This window comes from Maylandia zebra, linkage group LG11, assembly GCF_041146795.1.
Source record: "Maylandia zebra isolate NMK-2024a linkage group LG11, Mzebra_GT3a, whole genome shotgun sequence".
Taxonomy (NCBI): domain Eukaryota; kingdom Metazoa; phylum Chordata; class Actinopteri; order Cichliformes; family Cichlidae; genus Maylandia; species Maylandia zebra.
Genome location: NC_135177.1, coordinates 28,868,788 through 28,885,951, shown reverse-complemented (window position 1 = coordinate 28,885,951; position 17,164 = coordinate 28,868,788). Strand labels below are relative to the sequence as shown.

General features: G+C 38.6%; 2 protein-coding genes across 3 annotated transcripts; both read right to left on the bottom strand.

Moving 5' to 3' along the window:
* Positions 1–182: 182 nt before the first annotated feature.
* Positions 183–5,158, bottom strand: vsig10l (V-set and immunoglobulin domain containing 10 like). 2 transcript variants are annotated; one of them, XM_076889603.1, is made up of 12 exons: positions 4,957–5,158; positions 4,368–4,700; positions 3,810–4,088; positions 3,436–3,696; positions 2,965–3,207; positions 2,582–2,860; positions 1,775–1,867; positions 1,124–1,348; positions 904–1,023; positions 749–789; positions 452–538; positions 183–363 (listed from the first exon to the last, which is right to left on the bottom strand). In XM_076889603.1, the coding sequence occupies exons 1-12, from the start codon at positions 5,027–5,029 to the stop codon at positions 289–291; spliced, it is 2,109 nt and encodes a 702-aa protein (XP_076745718.1). In that variant the 5' UTR covers positions 5,030–5,158; the 3' UTR covers positions 183–288. The 2 variants fall into 2 exon arrangements, with proteins under 2 accessions (XP_076745718.1, XP_076745719.1); XM_076889604.1 differs by lacking the exons at positions 183–363; positions 452–538; positions 749–789 and having other exon boundaries at positions 932–1,042.
* Positions 5,159–6,474: 1,316 nt separating this feature from the next.
* On the bottom strand, positions 6,475–13,799 carry etfb (electron transfer flavoprotein subunit beta). The gene is made up of 7 exons (XM_014408219.4): positions 13,640–13,799; positions 11,383–11,541; positions 9,173–9,331; positions 8,994–9,056; positions 8,255–8,413; positions 7,848–8,059; positions 6,475–7,122 (listed from the first exon to the last, which is right to left on the bottom strand). The coding sequence occupies exons 1-6, from the start codon at positions 13,691–13,693 to the stop codon at positions 7,889–7,891; spliced, it is 765 nt and encodes a 254-aa protein (XP_014263705.1). The 5' UTR covers positions 13,694–13,799; the 3' UTR covers positions 6,475–7,122; positions 7,848–7,888.
* Positions 13,800–17,164: the final 3,365 nt, after the last annotated feature.

Genomic DNA, 17,164 nt, shown 5'->3' with positions numbered 1-17,164 from the left:
TCAAAAATTCAACTTGCCTAATAATTCTGCACTCCCTGTATATATGTATATATGTGTGTGTGTGTGTGTGTGTGTGTGTGTGTGTGTGTACACATGTACACACACACACACACACACACACACACACACACATCCATCTACAAGTGGAAATCTCAGTTCTCACATATAACAGACACACAGAATGACAGAAGAATAGAGATCCTTATTTTAGATATACAATATACAAAATAAATATACAAAAAGAGTTACCATCCACATCAATACACATGTTTTGTTTTGTTTTTAAACTTAGACGGTTGTAGCAACTCTGGTAGGTGGAGGAGGGATAAATGCGGGCAGAGACACTGATTTTTCAGAGAGAGTCTAAAAGAAAAAAGAGAAAACCCTTATTTTCTGTGATAAATGGAAACAGTTACCCACTACATCTATTTATTTGTTATAGTAAGACTACCTTCTGTAACCTGTTGTAGTCAGGGGGGGACCTCAGCACTCCTTTCAGCATGTTATTCGCAGTGATATTTGGTTGGCTGTTTTTTACCTGTGGAGGACATGACATGCACAAAATGTAATCATCAAATATAACAACGATTCATTGTGCAATGTGAATTTTTTTTTTAAATAAACCAGGCTTCAACACAAATGCAATATGAGTACAGTGGGATAAATGTAAGTAGTTAAATGTAACTAGCAGTAAAACTATCCAGATAAATTCCTGCACATTAATTATGCTGTCTAGTGTATTTCAAACCTTATCAACTGCTCTGGGAACTGGATATCTTGGCTGATGACCTATGAAAAGCAAACATAAAAGTCCAAAGAAAAGCATCACAGTAAGTAAAGTAAATAAGTCAGTGTAAATGTGATTTATATTTAGTATTTAAATTCACATTTAAATTCACCTACTTTTGTTCCTGATGCAGTAGACACCAAGGTAGATGAGGCCAGTCAGCAAAAGAAGGAACAGAAGGCTGCAGGGGATGCCTGCTGCAATGCCAGCAATAGCAGGACCACTCAGTCCTTCACCTGCCATCAACACGACAGACTGTAACCAAAAATGTTACTACTGTAGGCTCATCACTAACAATGAGATAAGAGCTGTTTCACACAGACAGCTGTGCTATACCTGGACCAATTCGTTGGCTCTTAGATGGCTCTCCATTGGTCATACGAGCTTTGGGGATGACTTGAAACCAGTAGGTCAGCTTGGGATCAAGGAAAAAGATATCCGTACTCCTGGCAGAACCAGGTTTCTGCTGGATTGTGCGATATACATTTGAGCTGCTTTTAGTCAGAGGGGCATTGCGATTTTTGCTCAGAAGGTCTGGTCCTTTCATTTGGATATCGAACCCTTAACAAAATCACACACAATTCTGTTTTGTAGCATCACAATTCACAGAGGAAACCAGTTAATTCTAGCAGATCTCTCAAGATTTCAGTGATCAATGTTAGAGCTTACTGAAACGGATAATTGTATATACATAAACTAGCCGATACTAGCCATAACCAAAACTGGCATTTGATTTTCCTAGTAGTTTCATCTTTAAAGTATTTTGCCCAAAACACAGCTCCATGTAGATGGTAGTTTCACAGACAACACATTATTTACACCCCTATCTTCTATTTTGAGTTTCTGTTTTCACACTAGCAGTATTCATTCACATGGGTTATGGAATATCAAAACAAGAAGGGTGAGTCTCTGTGTTTTTTCTTTAGAGATAATCTTGTGAAGATAAGTCAAACTAGCACATTTAAGACCTTCCCTTAATTTTAGTACCTGTAACAACAGACATAGATGGGACCTCCCAGGTCAACGTGACGATGGTTCCGTTTCGGTTAGGGAACAAACTGGAATCTGAGATGGATGGTCCTGGAAAGAGAGAGGGATTGTGAGAGTAGGGGAGATCAAGGAAGGGCAGAAGAAGGGGGGAGGCGAGGGTACACCAAAACTGAAGAGCTTTGTCTGAAAGGAAATTGCATTCTCAGGTATTACTTAGCTCTGTTTCTGAGGGCCCATTGTGCCTTTGTTTCAAGCAATGCGAGCAGTACTCCAAAGCAGCAGAATCCTTACATTTTAATGGCAAATATTTAACTTTAGAGTCGACACAAAAATGTCAAAATATGTTTAAATATTTTATTTTTAAGTGGATCTGCAAATAACAATTATTTTGATACCACTTTCTCAACTTTGATTTGAAAGCTCAAACTGCTTTCTAAACATTACTGCCTCAGAACTGAGAAAACAAGAAACTGTTGGTTATTTTTGTTAGTTATTTTAATTATAAAACCAGCTGAAGATTTATGTCCTTACAATTTCACTCATCTGACTAATGTTTCCTTTACTGTTTTACATAGGTTTTTCTGAATACAATTTTATACTTTTATCTACCTAGTAGATGTGAATGTCGACTATTACTTTTAATTGCCAGTGTTATTACATAGTCAGACAGGTACATTTAAAGATCTGAGTAATCAACCCTTTTTTTAACAATTTATTTTAACTAGTAACTTCCATCACCTGTTAAACATGGTACTGTAAAAAATATATTTCTCTATAAAATTAAATTGAACAAGTGAGTTATACCTTGTAGCTGAATTTCTCTTTTCTTGCTGCCCAGAGGGTTCCTGCATGTGCAGGTGTAGTTTTGGAGAAGAAAGTTGCTGACATTGTAATGACGAATCATAAGCTGTGAGGTGTTGCTGCTGATCTGGTATGTGGACCCGTTGGTGACAGTCTCATTGCTACTGAACCATGACACAACAGCTTTAGGCGATGCCTCACTGAAACAGCGGACTGTCACCACTATTTTGCCCCCAGAGTCAACTGTGGTTCTCATAATTGGAAGGAATGCTACAGGACCACCTGGAGAACACAAGGTGCCTGTTTAGACTCGACTGCCAAAGTCAATAAAACACATTATGCATACATTATGTGGATTTGTTATGAGTTAAAAATTTAAAACTTGCTTGCAGTGATATTGCACTTATTATGTTCAACCGGGTGTTCTGCCATGCACTGGATTGTTTTCCCATTTAGATTATCTGATGCATTGACGGTTAAGCTGAAGTTCCCTGCTCCACTGCTGGAGTTGCTTAGCTCTGGAAAAGACAACTGGGCCTGTGGGGTTCCCCCTACCCATTCACAGTGATACTGCAGGTTGATGGCATTCACTGACTGCACCGAGCACTCAGGATTGCCCACTGGCCGCTCTGTCCCAAGATAAAATGAATCTGTTATTAATGTCTGGGTACACGTTTAAATATTTTATTTAGAAATGAAAAATTTCTAAATAAATTCTAAATATAAACAGCATTAGATGAGCACTATGTTCTATGTACAGCAAACCATGACAAACTAAACTATAATTTTCAATCCAAATTGAGAACAATTTCACAAAAACATGACCTAAAAGATAAAATGTCTACTTTTCCACATACCATAAACAGTTAAGGTCATGTTCTTTTGGCGGCTTTCTTTTGTATCTTCATTGACCAGCCTGCATGTGTAAACACCTCCTTGACTGGTTTGTACATTTGTTAGATTCAGGACTCCTTTTAGGGAAATGATATTCCCACCAAAGACCCACTCAGAGATTGGCTGTGGGAATCCATTAGCCTGACAGGAGAGGTTCAAAGAGTCTCCTGCTAAATAAAAAGTCTGAAGTGGATGGGCCTCAAGTGTAGGCTCATCAGGTCCATCTATAACACACCATAGAGAGTTATGAGAAAACAGGGATATAAATAAAGAAACTTATACGTATATAAATAAAGAAGACTTTAAAACTGTAAAACTTTTAAACTGTTAAACTTACACTGCACAGAGACATTTTGAGATGCCGTTGCATTTCTGAAGGGGTTTGTCAGTAACACAGCGTACTCTCCTGTGTCATTTCGGTTTGGCCTGAGGATCACAAGACTATTTGCCTGTGTCTTCACTAAATAGTGTGAGCTGTTTTTTATTTCAATGCCATTGAAGAACCACATTTGTTGCTCAAACACTCCTTGGAGCATGCTATGCTGCAGGGTGAAGTTCTCAGTTCCCTCTTTGATAAGACCCGGCTGTGAGCTCAGAGTCAAGCTCTGGATGTATTCTGTAAATAAAAACATGAAAGGAAAGAAGAACCACTAGATGAATATATCTAACTCTAGTGTACTGCCTTTCCTTTCTAATGCATCAGCCTTATTAAGACGGCAGGTACATATAAAAGATAAACTGCATAACTTCTCAAATGTCAGATTTCATTTTTTAATTTTCATTTATGGTTTGTCTCAAATATTTAAACAGTTGTTTAATATTTAAAGAGTTATATTTAACATTTTATCTAAGCCATCAACAACAGCACGTCTTCCAGCCAGATATGCCCACTCACCAAATATTTTAAGAGTGAAAGTAGTTGAGGCTTTACTCATTCCAGATTTAACCATTTCGATGGTGTAGTCACTGGTGTAGTTAAGTGGAACATTAAAAAAGGTGAGATTTGCACTTTGTTTGTCTATCCTGATTACACTACTGAAAGTTGCAGCTACAGGTGGATCAGCACTGGAGTTTATAGTCCATGTAGCAATATTTAAAACCCCCTTAAACCAACTAACAACTGGGTCAGGGGCACCACTGAAGGACACAGCCAGAGTCACGTTTTCGCCAGCTAAAGCATTCACCAGACTGGGACCAGCAGGAGAAACCAGCAGTTCACAGCGGGCACCTGTGAGGATGTAGCCAAGTAACTGAATTAGAAAGGAAATTGCAAGGTCACGCAATAAGTCTGCTAACATCAAAATAATGCCAATTAAACAGAATTACTGTCGTTTAATCTTACAATCAGGAACAATGCTGTCGTTACAGAAACGCACAACAAAGCCCTCTTTTTCTAACCCTAAAAATGACACAAAAATTTCTAATACTAACAAACAAAATCACACAGATAAGTGTCATAAGGCGTAACTACGCTTTATTCTCACCTTGGAAAGTAAAAAATGATAAAATGGCCAGAAACAACGAGCTTAATCTCTTGAATTCCTTTACACAAGGCATTTTTTGTAAAACTTTAAGCACGCTTGTTATTAGAAGCAACCGTTTGCATTTCCAGTATAAAAGCAGAGACGAAAAACAAAAACGTCTTGTAAAGTCCTAAAGCGCTAACTTCTGTATCAGCGGAAGCTCCAGCGGACAACCAGGCGCGTGAGTATCCCACCTGTACCAACTCGGATTGTGCATGTGAGGCCACGCCCCTTACGTAATTACACACAACAGCCCCTTTATTTGTATCTGCTTGCTGATAAAATAACATATCAACATTTCCTTAATACAACTGGTATAAATATACCATGTATATTAACTAAAGAAGAGGTGGAGAGAACGTTTAAGTAACAACTTTACCTGCGTCACCATAGTTCCGGTACCCTCATCTTAGCAGTCAATGACGTATGCTAATATGGGAAAGTCAAGAGGCCTGCCTGTCCATGCCCGTGTTCATACAGTACCCAGTTTTCAATCACATACCTATGTGCTAAAAAAAACACCAGGCTTTTTGTATGGAGACCAAAACATAAAAAAGGTGACATTTGTAGTTTGGAATAAATCAATCAATTGAGTATATCAAAACAATAAATCTGTAATAAAGTACTACAATAACTAGGTTATATTTTGAAATTGTGCTGTAAAGTGTAAAAAAACCAAAAGAAAACACATTTTCAAGGTTTATTTGCAGGTTACTTTTACAATTTCTCAGTTTATTCTTATTTTTGTAAAGGAGGAGGCAGTTTTTGCTGTTTTATTCTAAGCAAACAATGTTGGAAAGTCTTCTGAAACCTGGATTCCATTTTTCTTTTCACAGGTGCTCTAATAATACATTACAGATTAAAGACACATGACCTAAGAATCACGCTTTTACTAGTCTTAAAAACACAAAAAACAAAAAACAAGTATTAGGACCACACTTAAGATTAAACTCGAAACACTAGTTTGAGATTAAACCTGTTGTTTTAAGTCAAAAACCTACACAGGTACTATACCACTATACCCTTTACAAAATGCCTTTTGTAGACAGGTTAGAGGAGAAAAATAAATAAATAAAAATTAAAAAAAAAAAAAAAAAAAAAAAAAAAGAAGAAAAAAAAAATCATACTTAGGAATCAGTTTTGGTAACTTGGAAATTATTTGTCTTTTACCACATAAATACAATATGGTGGTAAATAAGGCACGATAAGAGATCTGAGCAACACATTTTGGACTATAACTAGTAAAACAGTATTTAGCATTAATATTTAGCATTTCAAGTTTAATCTCAAAATTTCAAAACAAACAATATTTTTTGTGTTACTAATACTCTGCGTACAAAATGAACATCAGAATTAAAAATTAAAAAAAAAAAAATGCTGCCATTTCACAGGTTTTAAAAAATGCCTTGCAGACTAAATTTAAAGGATAAGATGAAACTACTGTAAACTCAAAGGAAACGCCAAGAGACCAGACACAGCTGTAGATATGAAAAAGACTGGCTGCTTTATTGTTATTGTGATGTTCTGTACAATCAAAAGAGAACTTAGGCGCTTACGGTAAAATTCCAATTTAGGATCACGTTCCCCTGCTCATACTGAGAGACACCGTCTAGTCAATCCTTGAACTCGGTCACAGTAGTCAAGATATTAATGCTAGCAGACATCCTCAAATCAACATGTTGGGTGGTTCTGTATTTACATACGTCATTTACAAAAATTGCACCTCTTAACATGTCTGACTACAGATATAAAAGAATTAACAGATGAGGATGAAGCAGCTGAAATGCATCAAACTGGTGAAGTTTGGGTACAGTTCAATACAAACAGCAACATGAGTGATGGGAAGATTCTGGGTTTAAATTACTGCATAAACACCGCTTTTTATAGCATTGTGATATAATGAAACAAATGAACTACTCTGCAAGTTCAAATGCATACACAAGACAAGATTATTCTTTTGGGCTTGTCTGACTGCAGGACAGTGTGTCTCAATATTTTTCCACTTCTATCAGTACCTCCCTGCATATCCTCAGGAGCCACAGTTTCAAACAGAGGGATTAGACCAACACATAAGCTTGTCCTGTGGTTGGGCTTATGTAGTTCAGTCTCGTTATTCATTAGAGAGTCCTGCAAGGAGAGAAAATAACATAGATAAGTAATTCAAGACAAGAGTAGCAATTAGCATCTTTAATTACTTTTTCTTTAATAGCCACAAGACACACAATATCATTTGCTATAACAAAATAAATGTGACTTTTTTCCCCCTCAAAATGAGATGAGATTGTTATAAAAAAGGATAATAATGGTCTACACAAACAATTTTATCATTCATCACAAGAGTTAATTTTACTGCACTCTTAAAAAGTTGTAATCAAGAGGTAGATATAGGTCTATTGTGGATAATTAATTTGTGGTATGCAATTTTCTTTTACCAATTCATTAATGATGCATTGTTCCTTTTCCCAGAATACCTTAAAATTAAAAATACTCTATTAATCTCTTTTTGTAAAAAAGGCCTGTTATAATTACTTGATATAATAAAAAATTAATACCTTTTTTCAAACAAATATAGTTTAGAGTTTGCACAGAAATATAATTGTGGGATTTTTAAGATATAGATACAGGTGGAAAGGTCATAAATGCATGAAACCTATTAATACTAATACATGGAATCACCAGCCGAGAAGATCTAGCATACGTTGCTGAGGCACACTGGCAAGGGGAAAGAAAATGAAAATAGCAGGTGAGCTAGAAGGTGCTTAGTCATGCCAGAGAAAATGACCCTGATGTCTTTAAAAATGTAACTTTTTGCTCAACTTTCTGATGAAAACTATTAATTCACTGATACTCACCTCTGTTAGGTTCTGCACTCCCAGCTTATATGCTTAAGCCTCTATACCCTCCCTGCCTCTTTCAGTTTGACCACTAGGTCTTCCACTGTCTCCACCTTCATCCCTGCCTGCCTCTGTGGAGGCTCCTCCACTTTCAACACCTCCAACCGTGAAGTCACGTCCACCCCCAAGTCTGCAGGCTTCACAGTAACAATCTTCTTCTTCTTGGCTTTCTGAAACAAGTTATGCACAAAGGTTGAATAAAATAATTACTCTTCTTTTTAACTACTTTATAGCAGGTTAGGTCTTAAAGGTAAACCCAGCAATTACAGTCAGAACCCGTCTCTAATCTTGTCCCAGAAATCAGCAACATGATCTTAATGACTTTTTAGCATCTTTCGTTTCTGAACATCATTTCAGCTGCTTACCATGATATTAGGCAGTGTGGCATATCTGGGGGTGTTGAGTCGAAGGTCTGCAGTGATCACTGCTGGTGTGTTGATCTTAATATGTTCCAGACCACCATCGATTTCTCTGACCAAATTAATCTTGTCTCCTTCCAAGGACACCTCTGATGCAAAGGTACCCTGCAATGTGAAGATACGTATAATTTCACAAAATAAATACATTAAAAAAAAAATCACAGTAGGATCTCCCCTGGGAACTGTTCCTCTATTTTCATCTGCTACCCATTATATGGGACTCAGTTAATACCATCTGCTGGTTTGCTAGTGTAACTACAACTACAAATAATCTTGACTACAGGAGTAATGTATGTAACCCAAATTTATAAACAATTTTTGACATTTACATTACAATGTCTGTCTATCCAAGTGCCCAACCTGGACACTGTAAATAAGATTAAAATGCTCCGTTTTAACCAGCCAAAGGAGAACTTCACTCCATCTATCCAGGCAGCCTTTGACTTTGGATTTGTTGATATGTGCAGGACTACTGTGGATCTTACTGACGCAAACTAGTGTTTACCAACTTTGATAAGGTTAGTGAAGGCTATTGGGAACAGGAACATATCCTCTTATCATTACTGCTATACAACACCCACGAAGAAACAGAAAATCTACAAAAAAAGAAAAGAAAGAAAATAAACTGATACCTACATAATTATGGGGTCAAATATCTCAGTGCTACTATTTAAGGTAGTCTTACCTGAGGCCAGTCCAGTAAAGCTGCTGTCATCTGGCCAGTCTGATTGCAATCATCATCGATGGCCTATGAAATAAACACAAGTCCTTAATTACTTAACAGCAGTGCAAGTATTCTTTAGAGTACGCAAACTAAAAACGCAATTTGAGAGAGTGTGAGGAAAATAAACTGAAATCTTTAACCTGTTTGCCAAGGAGAATAAGCTGAGCATCCTCCTGTTTGGCAAGAGCTGCCAGGATCTTAGAGACCTGAAGGGGTCCCAGGTTTTCATAGTCTTTCCCACTCACATCTACATGAATGCCACGGTCAGCCCCCATGGCAAGGGCAGTACGGATGGTCTCCTGAGTTAGAAAAAACACATGTAAGAGAACTTTTCTTTGGCTTGATGTTTGATGACAACCCTGAAATTATAATCGTTGATAACCTTAAACATATTAAAAGTACATTTATGTTAACATCATAATAATCACTTTCTGCTTACTGTGAGTCTGACAGGTTATATGCATGGGATTTCAAAAGTTCTTTTACATGTAAAATAATACACCTGAAAAAAAAAAGTAGATAGATATCTATCTATCTATTAGGGGTGCAACGATATTCGTATCGATATTGAACCGTTCGATACAGTGCTTTCGGTTCGGTACGCATATGTGTCGAACAATACAAAATTTGTAATTTATTTTATCAACTTTCCTTCTGACGATGCTGTCTGTGTTGAGCGCTCAGTGAATCTGCGTTCGACTGCTCCGCCTAGGGTCGACAGTGCAGCCTAGGCGGAGTAGTCGAACGCAGATTCACTGAGCGCTCAACACAGACAGCATCGTCAGAAGGAAGAGCGCAGGGCACCTCCCCCACCCTCATTCAGATCTGGCCTTTGGAATTATTTTGGTTTTCATGTGACGTATGACCCTGAAGGTAAGCGAGTCATGGACTAAAGTAAAACAGTATGTTGGATGTGCCATGCAATGCTCAATTACATGGGTGGGAACTAGTGTGTTAGCGCAGTTAGCTCGTTAACGTGTTGGCCGTCTAGCCCCATGCACGGGGCGATCGGCGGTAGCTCGTTAACGGAGATTTGCCGTGCTGTGGCGTTAAGGTCATTTCAACGAGATTAACCTGAAAGCACTAGTGGGAACACAACGAATATGACTGCACATTTACGCCGACATCATCCTAGTGCAAAGACAAGTGGAAGCAGAAAAAAAACAAGCAAGCATGCTACTAACTTTAGCCGAGTCATTTAGACAGCTGTTTAATATGCTGCTGAGAATATAGCCCAGAAGAAGCGGATAGTATAGCTTTTATTTTGGAAAGAGCCATTTCTCTGTAATAAACTCTCTTTTCCAAAGATGAGTGATTCCTCAATCAGATACAGGGCTTGCAATATCGCTAGCCCGACGTCCCGGAGCTAGCGATTTTTTTCAGTCGGGCTACCAAAATCTATCTCTGCCCTGCCCGTCGGGCTTTTGTAGGAAGGAAAAATATATGTCAATGCTTTTGCATTCTTTCGGAAATGTAGCTGGGTAATTATGTCATTGGCATCGGTGAGCCACTGTCAATATGTGACATATTGAAATCGCGTTTGAATTTGCGCTTGTTTTTTTGCTTTCACTTTGCAATCGTGCGAACTGTGTATAGAGAGCGACAGCACTGATCTGTGAGTGATGATAATTTGTGCACCAATTCCTCTGACATCGTCTTATTAATTGTTAGCTTACTATGCAAACATGACAAGTGAAATCTCCCGCAGCTTAAACATGTGAGAGGTTGATCGCGCAGAGAATCGCTGAGCTTATGTGAGTGCGTGTGTAAAAGCAGCAGGATATATATTTGACTACGATGACCTGGATGACTGAGAACCTTCACAGACAGATATATATTTTAGTTCTGCTGAGCCAAATAAGACAGGTCAGGGTGAAGAAGTGACAGCCAAAGAAAAGCTTACCACAAAATGGAGAAGTTATGACAAACCAGACTATAAGGCAAAAAGAAAGTGCAGCTTTATGGTTTCATGGACAAAAGAATTTCTGTGGCTGCAATATGACGAGCTAAATAACCAGGGCTGCACATAAGTGGTCCGCAGGTGCGCATTCGCTGTCAAAATAAAAAACACGCACAAGGGTTAGGGTTAAATTTAAAAACTGTACTTTTGAGTTAAAATATATATTTATAATTTTAATAAATGACAAATTAAAAAGGCATGAACATTTTTTTTGTATCGAAAAAATATCGAACCGTGACACCAAAGTATCGAACCGAACCGAACCGTGAATTTTGTGTATCGTTGCACCCCTACTATCTATCTATCTATCTATCTCAACTTGCAGCAGCTCCAAAAAACTCCAAAAAGCAGTTAACTTGCTAAATTACTGTCTCGCCCCAGCTCATTCACCTGCGACTGCTGTGGCCCACAGCTGACAGCCACAACCTCCTTAATAAGCTTCTTCTCCTTCAGCTTGACCGCCTCCTCTACAGCAATCTCACAGAAGGGGTTCATTGAGTGCTTAACGCCATCTGTCACCACGCCAGTGTTGTCTGGCTTCACACGGATCTGTGGAGAAACAAAACAATAACACGGGGTCACTACAGAGGAGCTAAATTAAAGAAACCTGTCAAACACAATGACAGAAGCTTAGAAATGAACCGAACCAATACAAGGTGTTAAAAAGGTAAATACATCTAGTGATGGATATTTAAACAGATTTAATCTAACTGGCAGAAAACCTTTAACTAATCTTATCTTTTTTAAAAATTGGTCTGAAATAACCAATTCTGACACCACTGGCATTGATGTGCTACTATAATCACTTCTACTCTTTTGGAAAGTCACAAAGGTAGCACTGTTGCTGGCACTGGGCAATAAGGCCTTGCTTTGGAGCTGCTGCGACTTCCATGCCAAATTGAGAAAAAGTATATACATCTCAAGGGACTGGGCAGGGTGTTGAGGAAAAGGTCTTCCACAATTGTGGCCAGGATATTTGCAGTATATTAATGATTTTTTTATTGTCATTGTATGACAATAAAAAACATTAAATTAAATTAAAATTAAAATAAAAACATTAATAAAAAAATAAGAAAAACCTAGTGGCTTTAACATTTCTGTGAATGGACCCTGCCATAAAGTCAATATAATGCAACTTCACTTATACAGAACACTTACCAGTTAAAAATTCAATTCTTGCAGTTATCAGTCAGTCATATTTATCAGTGATAAAATATAAAATAACATCAGAACACTTACACTGACATTGTGGAGGACTATAAATACCTTGGAGTACACATTGACAATAAACTGGACTGGGCTAAAAACACCACAGCACTTTACAGGAAGGGCCAGAGTCGTCTCTATTTTTTGAGGCGACTGAGGTCCTTCAACATCTGCCAGAAAATGCTGAGGATTTTCTATGAGTCTGTTGTGGCCAGTGCGATCCTCTATGCTGTTGCATGCTGGGGGAGCAGGCTGAGGGTCGCAGATGCCAACAGACTTAATAAACTGATCCGTAAGGCCAGCAATGTTGTGGGGATGGAGCTGGACTCCCTCAAGGTGGTGTCGGAGAGGCGGATGCTGTCCAAGATAAAGACAATGTTGGATAACACCTCCCACCCACTCCATGACATGCTGGTCAGTCACAGGAGCACGTTCAGTGAGAGACTGAGATTACCGAAAAGCACCACTGAACGACACAGGAAATCATTCCTGCCTGTGGCCATCTCCCTGTACAACGCATCCACTTAACACACTGTTTGCTGCTACAACTACACATGTTTCTTTTCCAACTATTTATTTATGAGTGACTTATGTATGTATGTATGTATGTATGTATGTATGTATGTATATATATATGTATATATATGTATATATTGTACTATTCTTAGTTAGTGTATTGTCTGTCTTGTCTTAATGTTGGTTTAAAATGGAGCACTGTAACAAAAAATAATTTCCCCCAGGGATCAATAAAGTATTCTGATTCTGATTAATCTGACATTGCAAGCACGCGTGGGCATTTCCCCAAACTGCACACAATTTAAAATGGGAAAAAAATAAATAAAGCCAATGCTCTCAAAGTACTGACCTCTTCCTATCAGACCGCTGAAGATATAGTAATCATAGTCGCTTTAACACTGTGCGGATCCTGCTGAGAGCAGCTCAGGCAGGACTGTTCTTGCTGCAACATACACCAGCTAGTATTGCTTATTGATTATGGTGCTGTACCTCAACTGAAGGGTAATGTTAAACAGTCAAAAATATTCCCATTTGAATAACTGTTCCTGCAACATACACGCCTGGCTTACAAACTACTTTAAAATTTGGGAAAGTCACTGCCCAGTTTGCATGGAAGTTATGCCAGAGGTTCAAACAGACATGTTATACAACTTGCAAGAAGTCGTTTGCTGCCCTGCTAAACACAAACTCAGCTTCTCAGTATTGTGCATTAAATGAATGAATACATGAATTTGGCTAGAGACAAACAACTTATCTGTCAAAATAATATGACCGGTCAGTGGTGTGGTGTTGCTCTTGTTTCCACAACCAACTGACGATTTTAGGCTAACATTAGCTAGCAGAGCACAGAATGTCAAATAAGTGAGCAAAGAAAAATACCTTTAAAATCGCGAAAGAAAATAGGTAATTTGACCTAAGATATTACCTTAACTGCATAGTCAATGACACGCTTAACTCCGACGAGAACACGGCCAGACATTGTAGCTGAAACGTTTAAATATAACAGACAGCTAGCGTTACACAGTCACCGCAATGAACCTTCACTGAAGAAGCAGTCGGAATTATTTCAGGGTGAAACCAGAGGAGAGACTAAAGTGACCGCCCCCCACTCTAGCCAATGAAATGTTGGCATTATCCAGCGTTGTAGGTTACGATTGGCTGTCGTGTGTAAGTTGGTTGCTAAACTCAACAAAAAGTCGCCGGTCGCCGCAATTTCGTTGATTGAATAACAGTTCGAACTTACTGCGATTGTTGCTGAATGACACTTATATCACTTCCATTACTATCGTAATGAATATCTTATTGATCAACTTGGTTAAAATGAGTGAATTACGATGAACCACATACTAATCACACGGTGCCCCACATATCTATGTAATAAACAAAACCCAGAGAAGAAGAGTTCCGCTTATATGGGGCAAAGGTCACGAATAACAGAGTGACATAATGACAATCATATTGAGTGTCAAAAAACGTTTTAACTCCACCTGATAGACGATAATTCAGTGTACTCCTAGTGCCAGTCCCTGGCTAAATGGGTTGGGTTAGATCAAAAAGGTCATTCAACATAAAGTTTTACCAAATCAAGCATGCGGACCATTAAGAATGCTATTTACATGCAGGTTGCCATCAAGGTGCCAATAGAAACTGTGCTACTAGTGGCCGGAGACAAAGAAACAGGAGAGGGGAAGGCATGTTCAGAGCCAACAAGAGAGAAAGATAGGCGGGAATGAGTGCGTGATTGTGAAAGCGAAAGAGCTGGCTGATAATAATGAAGCGAAGGAAGGTAGATATATTGCGTTTAGAGGAGACCAGGTGGAAGGGAACGATGGCCAGACAGATGAGGTCAAGCAAGAGTCTCAGTGGACTATAACATTATAGTCTTAATGATAAAATTGTGAGAGAGTAAGGAGCAGGTGGAAGAGAGCCTGGAGAGGTGAAGGTCTGTTCTCGAGAGAAGAGGAGTGAACGTTTATAGAACTGAGATATAATATGTGTGTGAATAGGAGGAAAACAGGCATAACAGTGAAGTTGGTTGAGTTTAAATACCTAGGGTAAACCCAGTATTGGCATTATGGATAAGCCTTGGGGGTCCAGGCCTGCCCACTAAAGCCACTATGCCACCTCAGTTAAATTCTGCTAATAAACATGAATTTATACAATTTGGTAATGAAAAACATAAAGACCAGTAACATCAGTAAATTATTGCATTGCAAACTCAATTTAATTATTCAGTTCACGGCAGTTTAGTAATTCTACGGGAATCATGTTAACCAGGAGGACACTGAGTGGATAGGCCTATGCAGGTCAGACTTTGGGAGGTACTTCTCATGTCTGTCTGACACCAAGAAAGATCATTCATCAGCTTGTGCATTTGGTTTTAAAGCATGACCCTACAAGAAAGCTGCAAAACAAATGGAAATGTGTTGAGGATATGTGCTCATCTGTCCTAGTGGATGGTGAGTTCACTGATCCCCCTTTGCATTTAGAGAAAATCTAGCTCCTGCTTTGTCTCTTATAAATGGCTACATTTCTCTGCATGTGTATTATGTGTGTACAGCTGTACACACATAATACAATGTATAACATGTATAACAATTATGTATAACATGTATAACGTATGTATAACGTATAAATAACATAATGGTGATTAGTGACAGAAGGATAGTAGCAAGAGTGAAAATTTACAAGTAAAATGTATAGTTTGGAGATGGTAGCACTGGCAAAAAGACAGGAGGCAGAGCTTAAGATGCAAATATTTACATTGGGAGTGACCAAAATGAACAGGATTAGAAATGTGTACATCAGAGGGACAGCTCAGGTTTTAGACACAAGGTTAGAGAGACATGGCTGAGATGGTTTGGACATGTGAAGAGGAGGGATAGTCCATGCATTGCACTAGGATGCTGAAGATAGAGCTGCCAGGCTGTTGGAAAAGAGGAAGACTACGGAGGAGGTTAATGAAGTTAAGGAGGATATGCATAGGGTAGTGTGGAAGAAGAGGAGGCTACAGATAGGGTGAGAAGTAGGCAGATAGTCTGCTGTGGGGACCTCTAAAGGGAGCAGAAGAAGGAAGAAATATGTGTGTCAGTTGTAAGTTTATCGTGTATCTGTCATGGCTCGCTGTGTGGCAGGCAGGATGAGGACCCAATCGCAAAAACTCACGGACTCAAGGGATAAACTCAAAATGCAGCTTTATTGCTGAACAGAAGATGATAGGCGATACAAAACTAGACTGGGGAAAAACTAACATAAAGCTCACCAAGGAACACAGGGAAATCCACGCAGCATGAGGGAGAACGCGACACAGAACTGAGGGAGACGCAGACATAAATACACAGAGGGTTAAGGAGGGAAGTGGGAGCACACGGGGAACACAGGTGACACTGATAATCATAACAAGACACGGCAGGAGTGAACACAACACTAACGGGAGACGGGCAAAGTAAAACAGGAAGTACAGAGGTTCAGACAGGAGGAGAGAGAGCACGGGGAGAACACAGACATAACGGGCTGGGGAAAACATAGAATAAAACACAAAGAGAGACGAGGGCTCATAAATACACAGAGGGGCACACAGGGGGTAAGAGTCACGAAGGGAAAACACTTAGGGAACAACACAACAGGGCAACTCAGGAAACATGGCCTAAGGAACGAAATACAAAAATACAAGGAACTAAGAATACTGGGCCCACATGGCCCAGGACCATGACAGTATCAGGTTGAGTTAAAAAGTTAGAAAAAAAACACACACACACACAGACAAAATATTCAACTGTTTTAGCCTCCTACATATGGACTTCACATTTTTGGGTTGTCTACCAAAATACAAAATTTGGCTCTTCAAGGGCCTGATATCCACTTACAAGGACATTATACTTGCCACTGTTCTATCGAAATTTAAAACGAATGTCCTCATATGTGGATCTTATTTTTCTCAGAAACAAAAATCAGGTATAAAAAAAATCACGTAATTCTTTGTTTTTACATTCATCAGGTCCCAATCAGCCCAAATAGCAAAGATAAAGTAAAAATGCATGCCATAAAAGATTTCGTTTCTTAGGGGGTTAATATGTATAATATAATATGTCCAGTGTTCACTGAAAATGTGTTATTAGCACACTTGTTTTGCTTTACTTTCTTTCTTTCGACTTCAGTTTGTTTTGTTTTTCTTCTTTTGGCCCGCAATAATTAGTAAAATCGTGGAGGCAAAAATAAAAGAATAGTTTGAAATAATCTTCTAAGTTTATTTTGTTTTTTGTTATTAGAATACACTTAAATGCCACTTTGTACGCAAGTCTTGGTGTTAACGAAGACTAATGCGCTCATAAATAATAACAATGTGGCATTAATACCTTGCTGGTTCAGATCTGAGCCAGAACATCGTGCCACTCTCTCGCGCATTAATAATAATTTTTTTAAAAAAAGCTACGTGCATAAGTTACTTGTG